General features: G+C 36.1%; 1 protein-coding gene across 6 annotated transcripts in view; it reads left to right on the plus strand.

Annotated features, from left to right (window-relative positions):
- Positions 1-17465, plus strand: part of CFAP44 (cilia and flagella associated protein 44) — a 157066-nt gene that overhangs the window by 67417 nt on the left and 72184 nt on the right. For all 6 annotated transcript variants that reach the window (XR_004286991.1, XR_004287006.1, XM_032348695.1 and 3 more), the window contains 2 exons: positions 947-1077; positions 17067-17263. Coding sequence is in view for 4 of the 6 variants with exons in the window: in XM_032348695.1 (XP_032204586.1) it covers positions 947-1077; positions 17067-17263 (328 nt within the window). In the remaining 2 variants the exon portion in view is untranslated. The remainder of the gene's footprint in view (positions 1-946; positions 1078-17066; positions 17264-17465) is intronic.

Consider the following 17465-nt stretch of genomic DNA (forward strand, 5'->3'; position numbering starts at 1 on the left):
GCTAATTTTGTATTTTTTTTTCTTTTCTGACTTATTACAAATCCCCATCTGCCTGCTAGTTTTTTTCTTTTCATTGTATATTTCTTCCTAAGTAGAACTGGTGTCAAGAACCTAATCAAATAAAAAGCCAGAATTTACATCCTGACTATACCTATAATTTTCGAGTCACCTAGCCAATTCCATGTGAAAAATGCTTTGGTGAAATAATAATGGATAATTCATACTGATTAAAAGGCCAACCCATAATGGTTAAAAGATATTTATCTATTTTACTATGAAAAAAATTGACATTTATTAGAATATGGGTAAAATAATTCAAAATAAAGAACACATGAGGTGAGTTCTGTGGCTAAACATTTTATATATATCATTACTTAAAACAGAAACACCCCTGGAAAGATTAATTAGTACTTACAATTTAGTCTGAATGTGTGCCCTGATGTTTTCTCAAGAGTAAAGTATCCTTATGGGAGAAATGGCCCCCTTGGTGAAGGACATCCAGCTAAAATTTGGCAACCTCAAAAAGACACCAAGGACTTACTTAGCTGTCTTTCCTGGGTGGGGTCATATGGGAAGACATGCCATGAATGTCTATCCTGTGCCTAGCTGACTATGTGCCAGTAGTTGCTTTGGGGTGGTGGAATTACTATTATTTTTTTTTTAACTCTGTACACTCTCCAAATATTCTGTTATTCATTGTTTTTATTGTGGGAAAATCCTTTAATATATAGCCTTATTTGTGGTATTAGTTCTGAGAACTTTTCTCCATATTTTGTGGAAATAAAATTTTTTTTTTCTAGAACAGAGAGTTTGTGATATCTGGGAGAGAATTGTAATGCAACATGAAATTGAGTACAAAACTTAATCTGTAACTGTGTATGAAATAAGATTGATAATACACATGGATAAAAGTACCCATTTTGATGAACAAATCTACTTTTTGCAGGATTTTGATATAGATTCCAAAATTCGTGCTGAGATTGGCAGGAAAACAGCTTTTAAAATTCAACAAGTAGAAAAAGAATTAGCTTGGGAAAAAGAGAAACATCAGATTGGCCTCATGAAACTACAGAATAGGTAGGATCCATATTTACTGCAAGTTAAGATGTTTGAGAACACATATTTGAATGGAGTTGTTCACTTAATCGAAGTGGTCAGGTAAGAGGTGTTCTAGTGTAACTACTAACTCTTGAAATCTCAAGGAATACTTTTGTCACTGCTACTGATATCTTCTTGAGCTTTCTGAGAAATTGAAATCTGGGGAATTTAACAGTTAGATTTTTCAGAGCACCAGGGTGGCTCAGTCAGTTAAACATCTGACTCTTGATTTCAGCTGAGGTCGTGGTCATGAGATTGAGCCCTGTGTCAGGCTCCATGCATGGACGCTGCTTGAGATTCTCTCTCTCTGCTCCTCCTCACCTGCTTGCTCTCTCTCTCTCTCTCTCTCTAAAAAATAATAAATAAATAAATAAGATTTTTCAATGAAACACTGAAAAACTGATTTAAAAATGAGAGTACATGAACAGACATTTCTCCAAAGAAGATGTCCAGATGGCCAACAGACAGATGAAAAGATGCTCAACATCTCCCATCATCAGGGAAATTCAAATAAAAAATGTGATGGGATATCACCTCATACCTGTCAGAATGGCTAAAATAAAAAACACAGGAACAGCAAGTATTGGCAGTGATGTGGAGAAAAAGAAACTTTGTGAACTGTTAGGAATGCAAATTGGTGCAGCTACTATGGAAAGTAGTATGGAGGTTCCTCAAAAAGTTAAAGCTAGAGCTACCTAATGATCCAGTAATCACACTCCTGGGTATTTACCCAAGAAATAAAAAAAGAAAAAAAAAACCCACTAATTCAGAGGGCTACATACACCCCTATGTTTATAGCAGCATTTTTTTTTTTTTTACAATAGCCAAATTATGGAAGCAGCCCAAGTCCATAGATAGATGAATGGGTAAAGGAGATGTGGTAGATGTATACAATGGAATATTCAGCCATAAAAAAAGAATGAAAATCTTGTCATTTGAAATGACATGGATGGACTAGAGAGTAATGCTAAGCAAAATAAGCAGTCAGAGGAAGACATATACCATGATTTCACTTGTGGAATTTAAAAAACAAATGAGCAAAGGGTAATAGACTCAACTATAGGGAGTGAGCTGATGGGTACTAGAGAAGAGGTGGAAGGAGGGATGTGTTGAGATAGGTGATGGCGATTACAGAGGGCACTTGTTATGATGAACACCAGGTGATGTATGGAAGTATTGAAATCACTTGTATTGTACACCTGAAGCTGTATTAACTATGCTGGCATTAAAAAATAGTATAAAAATTTTAAAAATAAAAATGATTTTTTATAAACCAAATTAATAAAAATTTATTATCTGATTTTGGCAAGTTATTTATTTTATATCTAGTTAACACATGAGCAGGTACATCTTTTTCTAAAAAATATTTTATTTATTTTTTTGACACAGAGAGAGAGAGAGAGACGGTGAGAGAGGGAACACAAGCAAGGGGAGTGGGAGAGGGAGAAGCAGTCTTCCTGCTGAGCTGGGAGCCAATGATGGGGGCTCGATCCCAGGGCTCTGGAATCATGACCTGGCTGAACGCAGACACTAAACGACCGAGCTACCCAGGCACACTTGAGCATGTACATCTTTAAAAAATAAAAAATAAGCTAGAATCAAAAGACTTATAATGAAAGACAACTTTCTGTACAATCTCTCTCATCTACCAATAGGACTCCCCATGAGGAAATTGTCTTTTTTTTTTTTTTTTTGTCTTTTTGAGATGTCATTTACATTCAGTAAAGTGCATAAATTTTAACTGAACAACTTGATAAATTTTTATAATTATATATCACCACTACCCAGATTAAGAACATATATAGCACTCCAAAAAGTTTCCTTGTGGCCCCCTTCCAGTAAGTATCAACTCTCCAGAGATGAATGTTTATCACAATTTTGTCCGTGAACTTCATCATACAAATTGAGTGTTGTAGTATGAACTTTTTTATATTTGGCTTCTTTTACTTAGCATAGTAAAAGTAATAGTTGATAGATATTTCAGTTGTTTCTATTTTTTGGCTATAGTAGTGCTGCTATAATCATTCTTGTGCATGTTTTTTGGTGGGCATAAGAACTTATTTGTTTGCTTTATAATCAGGAGTGGAAATGCTGGGTCATAGATTGTATGCATGTTTGAGTTTACTAGACACTGCCAAACAGTTTTCCAAAAATGGTTCAACCGATTTATATCATGACCATCAGCATATGAGAATTCCAATTGATCCCCATTGTATTAGCTTCCCAGGGCTTCCATAACAAAGTAAAATACATGATTGGCTTAAAATAACAGACAAAGCTTCTGGAGGCTCGAAGTACAAAATCAAAGTATTGGTTGAGTTGGGGTGGGTTTTTTTGTGTTTGTGACTTTTTTTTGAGGCAAGATATATTTTTATTTATTTATATTGAAGTATAATTGACATATGATGTATTAGTTTCAGGTGTACAACCTATTGATTCAACAATTCTGTGCATTACTTAGTACTCACCACAATAAGTATAGTCACCATACACTATTACCATGTTATTGACTATATTCTCTGTGCTGTACTATTCATCTCCATGACTTATTTATTTTGTAATTGAAAGTTTGGTTGCTTCCATAGCTTGGCTATTGTAAATAATACAGTAATAAGCATTGGGGTGCATAGATCTTCAAATTAGTGTTTTTGTTTTCTTTGGATAAATAGCCAGTATTGGAATTACTGGGTTGTATGGTATTTCTATTGTTCATTTTTTGATGAACCTCCATACTGTTTTCCACAGTAGTTGCACCAATTTACATTCCCACGAACAGGGTATGAATATCCTTTTTTCCTCCCACATCCTCACCAACACTTGTTATTTATTTTGATGCTAGCCATTCTGACAGATGTGGGGTGATATTTCATTGTGGTTTTGACTTGTATTTCCCTGGTGATTAGTGATGTTGAGCATCTTTTCATGTGTCTATTGGCCATCTGTATGTCTTCTTTGAGAAAATGTCTGTTCAGGTCCTCTGTCCATTTAAAAAAATTTTTTTTGTGTAAGCTCTATGCCCAATTTAGGTCTTGAACTGATGACCCTGAGAACAAGTCACATGCTTTACCAACTGAGTGAGCCAGGTCTTCTATCCTTTGCCCATTTAAAAATTGAATTGTTTGGGGGTTTTTTGGTGTTGTATAAGTTCCTTATATATTTTGGATGTTAACTCCATGGATATATTATGTGCAGATCTCATTCATTGGGTTGCCTTTATGTTTTGTTGATGGTTTCCTTCGCTGTGCAAAAGCTTTTTATTTTGGTGTAGTCTGAACAATTTACTTTTACTTTCGTTTCCCTTGCCTGAAGAGACTTATCCACATATATGTTGTTAATGGTGGATATCCAAGAGATTACTGCCTATATTTTCTTTCAGGAGTTTTATGGTTTTAGGTCTCACATTTAGGTCCGTAATCCATTTCGAGTTTATTTTTGTGTATGATGTTAAAAAAAAGTTTCATTTTCATTCTTTTACATGTAGCTGTCCAGTTTTCCCAGCACCATTTGTTGAACAGACTGTCTTTCCCATGTGTATTCTTGTTTCCTTTGTTGTAGATTAATTGGCCATATAAGCATGGATTTATTTCTCGGCTTACCATTCTGTTCTGTTGATCTATGTGTTTACTTTTATGCCAGGACCATATTGTTTTAATTACCATAGTTTTGTACCATATCATAAAATCTGGGATTGTTCTACATCCAGCTCTGTTGTTTTTTTCTCAACAAATGTCTTTGTGGTTTCCTATAAGTTTTAGGATTTCTTGCTCGAATTCCATGAAAAATGCTATTTAATAGTTTCCTCAGAGACCTGGGAGGGAGAATCTGCTCTATGCCTCTCTGAGCTTCTAGTGTTTTGCCAGCAATCTTTAGTTTTCCTTCCATAGATGAATTATTCTAAATCTTCTACCTTCAAGTGGTGGTCTCTCTGTGTTTTTTCACATAATCTTCTCTCTGAGCATGTCCAAGTTCCCATTTTTTATAAACACACCAGTAATGTTGGATTGGGACTGTTTTAATCTCATTTTACCTTGATTACTCTGTCAAGACCCTATTTCCATGTAAGGTCACACTTTGAGATACTGGGAGATTTCAAAATCTCTTTCTGGGTGGATAAAATTCGACCCATAGCACTCATGCTTGTAATTTGATATTGTCATTTCTTTGAATTTTAGCCATTCTATAGTAGTATCTCAGTGTGATTTAAGTTGGTATTTCACTGATGAGTGGTGATTTTAGATAATTTTCTTGTATTTATTTGTTATTTGTGTATTCTCTTTTCTAGGGGTTCAAGTTTTTTGTTTGTTTTAAAAAATGGGTTGTAAGAATTATTCATATCCTCTAGATAGGAATTCTAGATAGGAATATCTTCTAGATAGGAATCTTTTCTCCTCCTCCTCCTCTTCTTTTTTCATTCATTTATTCTTTTTAAAATTAACATATAATGTATTATTTCCTTAGGGGTATAGGTCTGTGAATCATCAGTCTTACACAATTCACAGCACTCACCATAGCACATACCCTTCTCAATGTCCACAAACCAGCCACCCCATCCCTCCCCTCTGGCCCAGGAGTCCTCAGTTTGTTTCCTGAGATTAAGAATCTCTTATGGTTTGTCTCCCTCCCTGGTCCCATCTTGTTTCATTTTTCCCTCCATTCCCCCTATGAATCCCTGACCTATTCTCAAATTCCTCATATCAGAGAGATCATATGATAATTGTCTTTCTCTGACTGACTTATTTTGCTAAGCATAATACCCTCTAGTTCTATCTATGTTGTTGTAAATGGCAAGATTGCATTCATTTTGATGGCTGCATAGTATTCCATTGTATATGTATACCACCTCTTCTTTATCCATTCATCTGTTGATGGACATCTAGGTTCTTTCCACGGTTTGGCTATTGTAGACATTTCAGCTATAAACACTCAGGTGCATGTGCCCCTTTGGATCACTATGTTTGTATCTTTAGGGTAAACACCAAAGAGTGCAACTGCTGGGTTGTAGGATAGCTCTATTCTCAACTTTTTGAGGAACCTCCATACTGTTTTCCAGAGTAGCTGTACCAGCTTACACTGTCACCAACAGTGTAGGAGAGTTCACCTTTCTCTGCATCCAAGCCAACACCTGTCATTTCCTGACTGGTTAATTTTAGCCATTCTGACTGGTGTGAGGTGGTATCTCATTGTGGTTTTGATTTGCAATTCCCTGATGTCCAGAGAGGTTGAACAATTTTTCATGTGTCTGTTGGCCATTTGGATGTCTTCTTTTCAGAAATGTCTGTTCATGTCTTCTGCCCATTTCTTTTTTTTTTTTAATTTCTTTTCAGTGTAACAGTATTCATTATTTTTTCACCATACCCAGTGCTCCATGCAATCCGTGCCCTCTCTAATACCCACCACCTGGTACCCCAACCTCCCACCCCGCTGCCACTTCAAACCCTCAGGTTGTTTTTCAGAGTCCATAGTCTCTCATGGTTCACCTCCCCTTCCAATTTCCCTCAACTTCCTTCTCCTCTCCATTTTCCCATGTCCTCCATGTTATTTGTTATGCTCCACAAATAAGAGAAACCATATGATAATTGACTCTCTCTGCTTGACTTATTTCACTCAGCATAGTCTCTTCCAGTCCCATCCATGTTGCTACAAAACTTGGGTATTCATCCTTTCTGATGGAGGCATATATACTCCATATATGGACCACATCTTCCTTATCCATTCGTCCGTTGAAGGGCATCTTGGTTCTTTCCACAGTTTGGCGACCGTGGCCATTGCTGCTATAAACATTGGGGTACAGATGGCCCTTATTTTCACTATATCTGTATCTTTGTGGTAAATACCCAGTAATGCAATTGCGTGGTCATAGGGATGCTCTACTTTTAATTTCTTGAGAAATCTCCACCCTGTTCTCCAAAGTGGCTGCACCAACTTGCATTCCCACCAGCAGTGTAAGAGGGTTCCCCTTTCTCCACATCCTCTCCAACACACGTTGTTTCCTGTCTTGCTAATTTTTCTGCCCATTTCTTGATTGGGTTTTTTGTTCTTTGGGTGTTGAATTTGCTAAGTTCTTTATAGATTTTGGATACTAGCTCTTTATCTGATATGTCATTTGCAGATATCTTTTCCCATTCTGTCAGTTGTCTTTTGGTTTTGTTGACTGTGTGCTTTGCTGTGCAAAAGCTTTTGATCTTGATGAAGTCCCAATAGTTCATTTTTGCCCTTGCTTCTCTTGCCTCTGATGATATTTCTTTGATGATGATGAAGTTGTTGTAGCTGAGGTCGAAGAGGTTGCTGCCTGTGTTCTCCTCAAGGATTTGATGGATTCCTATCTCACATTGAGGCCTTTCATCCATTTGGAGTCTATTTTTGTGTGTGGTGTAAGGAAATGGTCCAGTTTCATTCTTCTGCATGTGGCTGTCCAATTTTCCCAACACCATTTGTTGAAGACACTATCTGTTTTCCATTGAACATTCTTTCCTGCTTTGTTGAAGATTAGTTAGCCGTAAGAGTTGAGGGTCCATTTCTGGGCTCTCTATTCTGTTCCATTGGTCTATGTATCTGTTTTTGTGCCAGTACCATACTTTCTTGGTGATGACAACTTTGTAATAGAGCTTGAACTCTGGAATTGTGATGCTGCCAACTTTGGTTTTCTTTTCCAACATTCCTCTGGCTATTTGGGGTCTTTTCTGGTTCCATATAAATTTTAGGATTATTTGCTCCATTTCTTTGAAAAATGTTGATGGTATTTTGATAGGGATTGCATTAAAAGTGTAGATTGCTCTAGGTAACATAGTCATTTTCACAATATTTCTTCTTCCAGTCCATGAGCATGGAATGTTTTTCCATTTCTTTATGTCTTCCTCCATTTCTTTCATGAGTATTTTATAGTTTTCTGAGTACATATTCTTTGCCTCTTTGGTTAGGTTTATTCCTAGGTATCCTATGGTTCTGGTGCAATTGTAAATGGGATCGACTCCTTAATTTCTCTTTCTTCTCTCTTGCTGTTGGTGTGTGGAAATGCAACTGATTTCTGTGCACTGATTTTCTATTCTGACACTTTACTGAATTCCTGTATGAGTTCTAGCAGTTTTGGAGTGGAGTCTTCTGGTTTTTCCACATAAAGTATCATGTCATTGGCAAAGAGTGAGACTTTGACTTCTTCTTTGATGATTTGGAGGTGTTTTATTTCTTTTTGTTATCTGATTGCTGAGGCTAGGTTTTCTAGTACTATTGAATAGCAGTGGTGATAGCAGACAGCTCTGCCCTTTTCCTGACTTTAGAGGAAATGCTCTCAGGTTTTACTCATTGAGAATGATATTCGCTGTGGGTTTTTCATAGATGGCTCTGATGATATTGAGGTATGTGCCCTCTATCCCTACACTGTGAAGAGTTTTGATCAAGAAAGGATGCAGTACTTTGTCAAATGCTTTTTCAGCATCTTATTGAGAGTATCATATGGTTCTTGTTCTTTCTTTTATTAATGTACTGTATCACATTGATTTGCAGATGTTGAACCAATCTTGCAGTCCAGGAATAAATCCCACTTGGTTGTGGTGAATAATCTTTTTAATGTACTGTTGGGTCCTATTGGCTAGTATTTTGTTGAGAATTTTTGCATCTGTGTTCATCAGGTATATTGGTCGGTCGTTCTCTTTGATGGGTCTTTGATTTTGGGATCAAGGTAATGCTGGCCTCATCAAATGAATTTGGAAGTTTTCCTTCTATTTATATTTTTTGAAACAGTTTCAGGAGAATAGGTACTAATACTTCTTTAAATGTTTGGTAGAATTCCCCTGGGAAACGATCTGGAACTGGGCTTCTTGTTTGTTGGGGGATTTTTTATGACTGCTTCAATTTCCTTACTGGTTATGCATATGTTCAGGTTTTTTTTTTTTTCTTCCTAGTCCAGTTTTGGTAGTTTATATGTCTCTAGGAATGCATCCATTTCTTCCAGACTGTTAAGTTTGCTGGTGTATAGCTGCTCACAATGTGTTCTTTATAATTGTTTGTATTTCTTTGGTGTTGGTTGTGATCTCTCCTCTTTCATTCATGATTTTATTAATTTGGGTCCTTTCTCTTTTATTTTGATAAGTCTGGCCAGGGGTTTATCAATCTTATTAATTCTTTCAAAGAACCAGCTCCTACTTTCACTGATGTGTTCTACTGTTCTTTTGGTTTCTATTTCATTGGTTTCTGCCTTGATCTTTATTATTTCTGTTCTCCTGTGGGGTTTAGGCTTTCTTTGCTGTTTTTTCCCCAGCTCCTTTAGGTGTAGGATTACATTGTGTATTTGAGACCTTTCTTGTTTCTTGAGGTAGGCATGTATTCCTATATATGTTCCTCTCAGCACCGCCTTTGCTGTGTCCCCAAAACAGTTGTGTTTTCGTTTTCCTTTGTTTCCATGATTTTTTTCAATTCTTCTTTAATTTCCTGGTTGACCCATTCATTCTGTAGTAGGATGCTCTTTAACCTCCATATATTTGAGTTCTTTCCAACTTTCCTCTTATGATTCAGTTCTAGTTTCAGAACACTGTGGTCTGAAAATATGTAGGGAAAGATCCCAATCTTTTGGTACCAGTTGAGACCTGATTTTTGACCCAGGATGTGATCTATTCTGGAGAATGTTCCATGTGCACCAGAGAAGAATGTGTATTTTGTTGTTTTTGGATGAAATGTTCTGAATATATCTGTGATGTCCATCTGGTCCATTGTGTCATTTAAAGCCTTTATTTCCTTGTTGATCTTTGGCTTGGATGATCTGTCCATTTCAGTGATGGTTGGGGGGTGGTAAAGTTCCCTACTATTGTATTATTGTCAATGTGTTTCTTTGATTTTGTTATTAATTGGCTTATATAATTGGCTGCTCCTAGGTTAGGGGCAGAGATATTTAAAATTGTTAGATCTTGTTGGATAGACCCTTTAACTATGACATAGTGTCCTTCCTCATCTCTTATTATAGTCTTTGGCTTAAAATCTAATTTGTCTGATATAAGGATTGCCACCCCAGTTTCTTTTGATGTCCATTAGCATGGTAAATTGTTTACCACTTCTTCACTTTAAATCTGGAGGTGTTTTGGGGTCTAAAATGATTTTCTTCATTCATTTATTTCTTCATTCAATTGACAGCATATCGATGGGTCTTGTATTTTTATCCATTCTGACACCCTGTGTCTTTTGATTGGGTCATTTTGCACATTTACATTCAGAGTAATGATTGAAAGGTATGAATTTAGTGCCATTGTATTGTCTGTAAGGTGATTGTGACTGTATATTGTCTCTGATTCTTTCTGGTCTGTTACTTTTAAGCTTTCTCTTTGTTTAGAGGACCCCTTTAAAAATTTCCTGTAGGGCTGGTTTGGTGTTTGCAAATTCTTTCAGTTTTTGTTTGTCTTGGAAGGTTTTTATTTCTCCTTCTATTTTCAATGACAGCCTAGCTGGGTATAGTATTCTTGGCTGCATATTTTTCTCATTTAGTGCTCTAAATATATTGTGCCAATCCTTCCTGGCCTTCCAGGTCTTTGTGGATAGGTCTATTGCCAATCTAATATTTCTGCTGTTCTATGTTACAGACCTCTTGTTCAGAGCTGCTTTCAGGATTTTCTCTTTGTCACTGAGATTTCTAAGCTTACAATTAGATGATGGGATGTTTACCTATTTTATTGATTTTGAGGGGGTATCTCTGTGCCTCCTGGATTTTGATGCTTGTTCCCTTCCCCAAATTAGGGAAATTCTCTGCTATAATTTGCTCCAATATACCTTCTGCCCTTCTTTCTCTTTCTTCTTCTGGGATCCCAATTATTCCAATATTGTTTCATCTTATGGTATCATTTATCTCTCAAATTCTCCCCTCATGGTCCAGTAGTTGTTTATCTCTCTTTTTCTTAGCTTCCTTATTCTCCATCATTTGGTCTTCTATATCATAATTCTCTCTTCTGCCTCATTTATCCTATCAGTAAGAGCCTCCATTTCTGATTGCATGTCATTAATAGCTTTTTTGATTTCAACTTGTTTAGATTTTAGATCTTTAATTTCTCCAGAAAGGGCTTTTATTTCTCCAGAAATGGATTCTCTAGTATCTTCTATGCTTTTTTTAAGCCCAGCTAACATCTTGATAGTCTTCATTCTGAACTCTGATTCTGACATCTTACTAATGTCTGTATTGATTAAGTCCTTAGCTGTTAGTACTGCCTCTTGTTCTTTTTGTTGAGGTAAGTTTTTCCACCTTGTCATTTTATCCAGATAAGAGTTAGATGAATGAAAGGACAAATTGCTAAAAGATAGCAATGATCCCAGAAAAATAGACACTAACCAAATCAGAAAAGACCCAAAACCAGGGGAGGAAGAAAGAAGAAAGGAAAAAAATATATATATATATATAATATTTTTATTTACATATAATATACATATAAAAATATATATATAATATATAGTACAATATAAAGAATTATATATAAATATTCATATATAAAATTACTATATATACCATAAATATATATACATACATATATATGTATATATATGATTATAACAGAGCTACACACTTGATTTAGGTATATTTTGGTGTGTTAGAAGAAACTGCCTCCCCAAATTTTAAAGCAAGAAGAATACACACACACACACACACACACACGTACACACAAAAATAAGAGTAAACATGATAAAGGGATGGAATATGACTCTAAAGGAGAAAATTTAAAAAAGATTCTATAAAAGGAATTGATAAGAAGTTGGTTGAAAAAAGACAAAAAGAAAAAATAGAAAAGAGGAGAGAATCTGATCAGGCTGGAGACTAGAACAAAGCCTTACACTAGATTTAGGGTACATTTTGATCTGTTAGATGAAATTGTATCCAAAAATTTTAAGGATAGAAAAACTTATATGTATACAAAAAATAAGATTAAATACAATGAAGGGATAGAATGTGACAATAACAATAAAAAATTTAAAAAGATTTTTAAAAAGGTATGGATAAGATAAAATAGTTAAGAAGGTTAAAATGGGAAAGAGGAAAAATTTTAAAAATAGAATAAGGAAAAAATAAAATTTAAAAAGTTTAACTTTGAAAGACCAAAGAATCATGGGAAAAAACCATGAATTCTACATGCTACATTCCCCATCTCTGGAGTCCCATGATTCTCATTGATTTGTGAAGTTCTTCTTGGCTGGATGTTCTTGCCGGTCTTCTGGGAGAGGGGCCCGTTGCAGTGATTCTCAAATGTCTTTGCCCCAGGCAGAATTATACCGCCCTTGCCAGGGGCCAGGCTAAATTATCTGCTCAGGTTCACTTTCAGGTGATTTTGTTCCCTGAACGCTTTCCATATAGCTTTGGAGGACGGGAATGAAAATGGCGGCCTCACAATCTCCTCCCATAGGAGCTGAGAGCTTGGCCTCTTCAGTGCACCCTCAGAGAAAAGCAGTCAATCCCTCCTGTCTCCCTGGTCTCTGGCTGTACTCCATACTCACCGGTCTGTGACCAGTCATTTCTATCTCTGGCATCCAGCTCTGTTCAGAGTCTCCAAACCCAGTAGATTCCTGCGTACACTCCCACGCCATCCCTCCCTGAGGAAGAAGGTGAGTCTCTATGGATCTGCCACTTGTTGGGTCTCTGCCGTAAGAGTAGTGGCCTGACTGTGTCTTGGCTCATGGCTTAAGGTAACCCCAAGCTGAGAGCCCATTCCTCAGCTCCATCTCTGCAGCTGTTCTCCCCTCCCCGATACCTGGGACTCTGATGCACTTAGGCACCCTCCCTGCCCCACCCCCCATCTTTCTGTGACCCTGAGGGACCTGAGACCACACTGTTCCCACGAGGGCTCCACCCCCACTTAGCTTCTGGATCAATGTCCCTCAGTGGAGCAGATTTCTCAAAGTTCCAATTTTGTGCTCCACTGCTCTACAGCTTGCAGGGAGCCGGCCCCTCCCACTGCAGTCTATCTTCCCGTATATCATCTCAGATTCACTTCTCTGCAAGTCCTACCTTCCAGAAAGTGGTCGCTTTTCTTTTCCTAGAATTGCTGCTATTCTTTTCTTTGATCTCCTGTTGAGTTTGTGGTGTTCGGAATGGTTTGATAACTATCTAGCTGAATTCCTGGGACCAAAATTTAAGTCTCCTACTCCTCTCCCATCTTGCCTCTCCTCTAGATAGGAATTTTTTGTAGAAATATGAAAGATCTATTTGTGATACATGTATATATATGATGCGTGTGTGTGTTTGTATTCATGTAAAATATCTTGCTCTAATCTGTGGCTTTGTTTTCATTCTCTTGATGGTGTCTTTTTTTGAGTAGAAGTTTTTAACTTTATTAAAGTTAAAATATCAATATTTTTCTATTATAGTTCATGCTTTTATGTTGTAGTTAAGGAATCTGTGCCTATTCTCAGTGCATGAAATAGTTCTTCTATGTTTTGTTCAAAAGCTATTTTTAAAAAAAATATTTTATTTATTTGACAGAGAGTAAGTGAGCAAAAGCAGGGGTCATTATCTGTATTGATTTTTTGGGGGTGGTGTAAGATGGAGATGTCATTTGTTTCTCAATGGATATTCAATTGACAGTATCATTTGTTGAAAAGACCATCCTTGACTCATTAGATTATAGTGATGGTTTTGTCATAAATGAAGTAACTATATATTTACATATGTATGTATATATGTTTATGTACATATGTATGTTTGTGTATATGTATTATTGTTATATACATAATATATATGTTATATACATATATATGTATATAAAATATTTTATATTTTAATATTTATACATATATATGTATATGTATATATAAATATTTTATATACATGTAAATATACTATATATTTATATATATTTGTTTCCAAACTCTTCATACTATTCCATTGGCCTGTCTTTGTGCTAGTATAACACTGTTTTTAATTGGTCTTAACATCTGATATTGTAAATCCTCTTTGTTCTTCATCTTCAGTATTACATAGGTCCTTTGTAACTTGTCAATTTTCATCAAAATACCTGCTAAGATTTTGACTGGAATTATACTGACTCTGTAGATCAACTTTGGTATAATAGATTTTAAAAATAAATATTGAGTATTTAATCCATAAATATGATAGATCTTAAAGAGAATCCACTTTTAATCTCTTCTAATGGTTATAACTAAACAATGTATTTATATGAATTTATTAATCATTATTTATTGATTTCCTAGTGTCATAAATAAGGATTTTGTTCACTTTAATGTGCTCATGCTTTTCTCTATTTTCTGAAAATATAAAATATAATAACTGCTTTAATGCGCTTGTCTGCTAGTTTTATCATTTGTGTTTTATGGGCCTATTTCTGTTAGTTGAAAATTTTTTCTTTATTTTGGGTTATATTTTTCTGCTTCTTTGCTTTCCTGAAAAATTTTGACTGGATGTCAGACATGAATGTCACATTGTGGGTGCTGGGTATTTTTTGTCACTTTTAAATATTCTTGAGTCTTATTTTGGGATTCAGTTAAGTTTTGTGGAAATAATCTTAGTTTTTGAGTCTTGTTTTTAATCTGTGTTAGGCAGATTAAGTCTAGGCAGCCTTTAGTCTAGAGCTTATTTTTCCTCACTGCTAAGATAAAATCCTTTTGAATACTGTATCCTATGTTCTATGTATCATGGGGCTTGTGAGAATACAAGCTATTCCAACCTGTGTGAGGCCTGGGGATTATTCTGCCTGTTCTCTTTTGGTGATTCTTTCCCCAGCTTCAGGTGGACTCATCACATGCATACAGTGATGAATAATCATGTGAAGCCTGGAAGAGGATTTTTAGAGATCTTTTCCTATACAGCAGTTTCCTCTCTGGTACTCTGCTCTGTGATTCATGGCACTTGTTACTTCATATTAATACCTGAGTGTTTGAATCTTGGAATTTATATCTAGATGACTGCCAAGAGATGAAAGTAGCTAAGAAGTTTTCAGGAAGAACCTTCAACATAATATATCCTATTTTTGGTTTTATCAAATATTCATACTATATTTGTGAAATATATATATATATATGGCAAATATGAATCTTAAATTGGTGAGGCTCATTGTCCCAGCCTGCCTTTTGCTTTCATTTGTTTGAGTCTATGGTTCTTGTACTATGCTGGAGCGGGTAGTTTTTGGTAAGGTCAGGAGCCTCTGTTCCCAGGATCAAACACACATGTGGTCATTATTTTTCAGATCTTATATCACCCCAGAAGCTGTCAGAAGCAGGGAATATGTACCCACAACTCTAGGACTCAATTTGTGCATAACCCCCTTGTCAGGTGGAATCTCTTTCCCAATCTTTTTGCCTTCAAGTACATGCTTCCTTAATTCTCTGCTTTCCCGCCCTGTCTAGGATGTACTGTTCTCAGTTTTGTGTCTTCATTAAACATATGGAAGGAAATAAGTTGCCTCACTATCTGATTGGAATGGGGGAGAGAATAAAGTTGTACCACTGGGTAACACTGGATACTACCAGTGTTTTCATCTCCACCATCCTAATAAACCAAATGAGATAACTCTTGCTTAAAGAATATTTTTTTTTCTGATTATTGGTGAAGTTAACCACTTCTTTTCATATGTTTGTAGTTCATTGATATTCTGCTGAGAATTACTCCTCGGAGTATTTCTTTTTGTACATTTATAGTTCATTTATATTTAATCTTCTGAGAAAGATTCCTTTTTCATTTTTCCCTTGAGTTCTATTTTCTCCCTTAGTTTTTTTTTTTTTTTAATTTTTTTTTTAAGATTTTATTTATTTATTTGACAGAGAGAAATCACAAGTAGACGGAGAGGCAGACAGAGAGAGAGAGAGGAAGGGAAGCAGGCTCCCTGCTGAGCAGAGAGCCCGATGCGGGACTCGATCCCAGGACCCTGAGATCATGACCTGAGCCGAAGGCAGCGGCTTAACCCACTGAGCCACCCAGGCGCCCCTCCCTTAGTTTTATTTATTATTTCTGTAAGCACTTTTTAATTATACATATTGGAAATGCTTTCTTGTACTCTACCATTTGCCTTAAATTTTGCTCACATTTTTTCTAACTATGCAGAAGCTTTAAATTTTGATGGGACCAAAACTATCCATATTTTCCTTCATGTTTTCTGTGTTTTATGGGAAGAGTAAAATTTAGAGTGAAACTCCAGCAGGTAGGAGATAAAAAGAATAAGTTTTATAGTGATGAGAAAGATACTATGCGGGGCACCTGGGTGGCTCAGTGGGTTCAGCCGCTGCCTTCGGCTCAGGTCATGATCTCGGGGTCCTGGGATCGAGTCCCGCATCGGGCTCTCTGCTTGGCAGGGAGCCTGCTTCCCTCTCTCTCTCTCTCTCTGCCTGCCTTTCTGTCTACTTGTTATCTCTGTCTGTCAAGAAAGGCAGATAAACTAGGAATAATTGCTATATACACAAGTAAGTTAAATTCTAAAATTAAAGAATGGGGAATAATTATGAACGAGTCCCCCCCCCAAAAACAATTAACCATTAATTGATAAAGAACAAATTCCTGTGGGCTATAAAAGAAAAGTGAACTAATAATATAAATTCCTGAGTTTAATATTTTTTGTAGAGGCAAAAGGGTAACATATCACACACACACACACACACACACACACACACACACACACACGAGATATCTCATATGACATAATAGATAGGTAGAATACTTTTTGTCAGAATTTGATATGACCCACTTACCATTAAATTACAGTCTACCTGAAAGTTTTTCATTTTTCTATACATTAGCAAAACAGTGGCATCATACTGATTAATAATAGTTTGTTAAATGTTTCCATTAGAAAGAAAACTCTACTTGCTCTTTAACTGAGTCCTATGCAATTTCTGTCACATCGTCTTGGTTAATGCATTGTCAAATTTTGGATCTAGTACAATATAATATTTATAAGCATAGTGCATTGTGGTCTTATTTTATTAATCATGCAGAACTATTAAAATGGTATAATTGATTTAGATGGTGACTATTGCAAATACTTGTTATATTTTTTCAGATTTCGTGAGTCATTGGAAAGTGATACTATTGTGGTTCATGCCATACAAAGTGATCACAAGATATCCTCCTATAGGCTTGTGAAGCCCTCTAAGTATTCCAAGTCCAAGCGAACAAGTCTGTCAGACAGAAGAACAAGCAAACTGGAGAGGTTGGAAAAAGAAGGAGCTGGAAGGAAAGATAGCCAGAAAGATACAGGTATCCTAAATAACACGAAGGCTTTTAAATCCTTACTTATTAAGTTTTCAAAACTGAATTTGTCTTTTTGTAGGCAGAACCTTTGAACCCTTTTTGATGGCTTGAGCTTCATCTGCTGTCTCCCTTTTTTTATTCCTTTGGAATAATAATCAAGAGTGATAGGGGTGTGTGGTATAGCTCAGAATGGGAGGCCATGTTCCTC

This window comes from Mustela erminea, chromosome 1 (genome assembly GCF_009829155.1).
Source record: "Mustela erminea isolate mMusErm1 chromosome 1, mMusErm1.Pri, whole genome shotgun sequence".
NCBI classification, from domain to species: domain Eukaryota; kingdom Metazoa; phylum Chordata; class Mammalia; order Carnivora; family Mustelidae; genus Mustela; species Mustela erminea.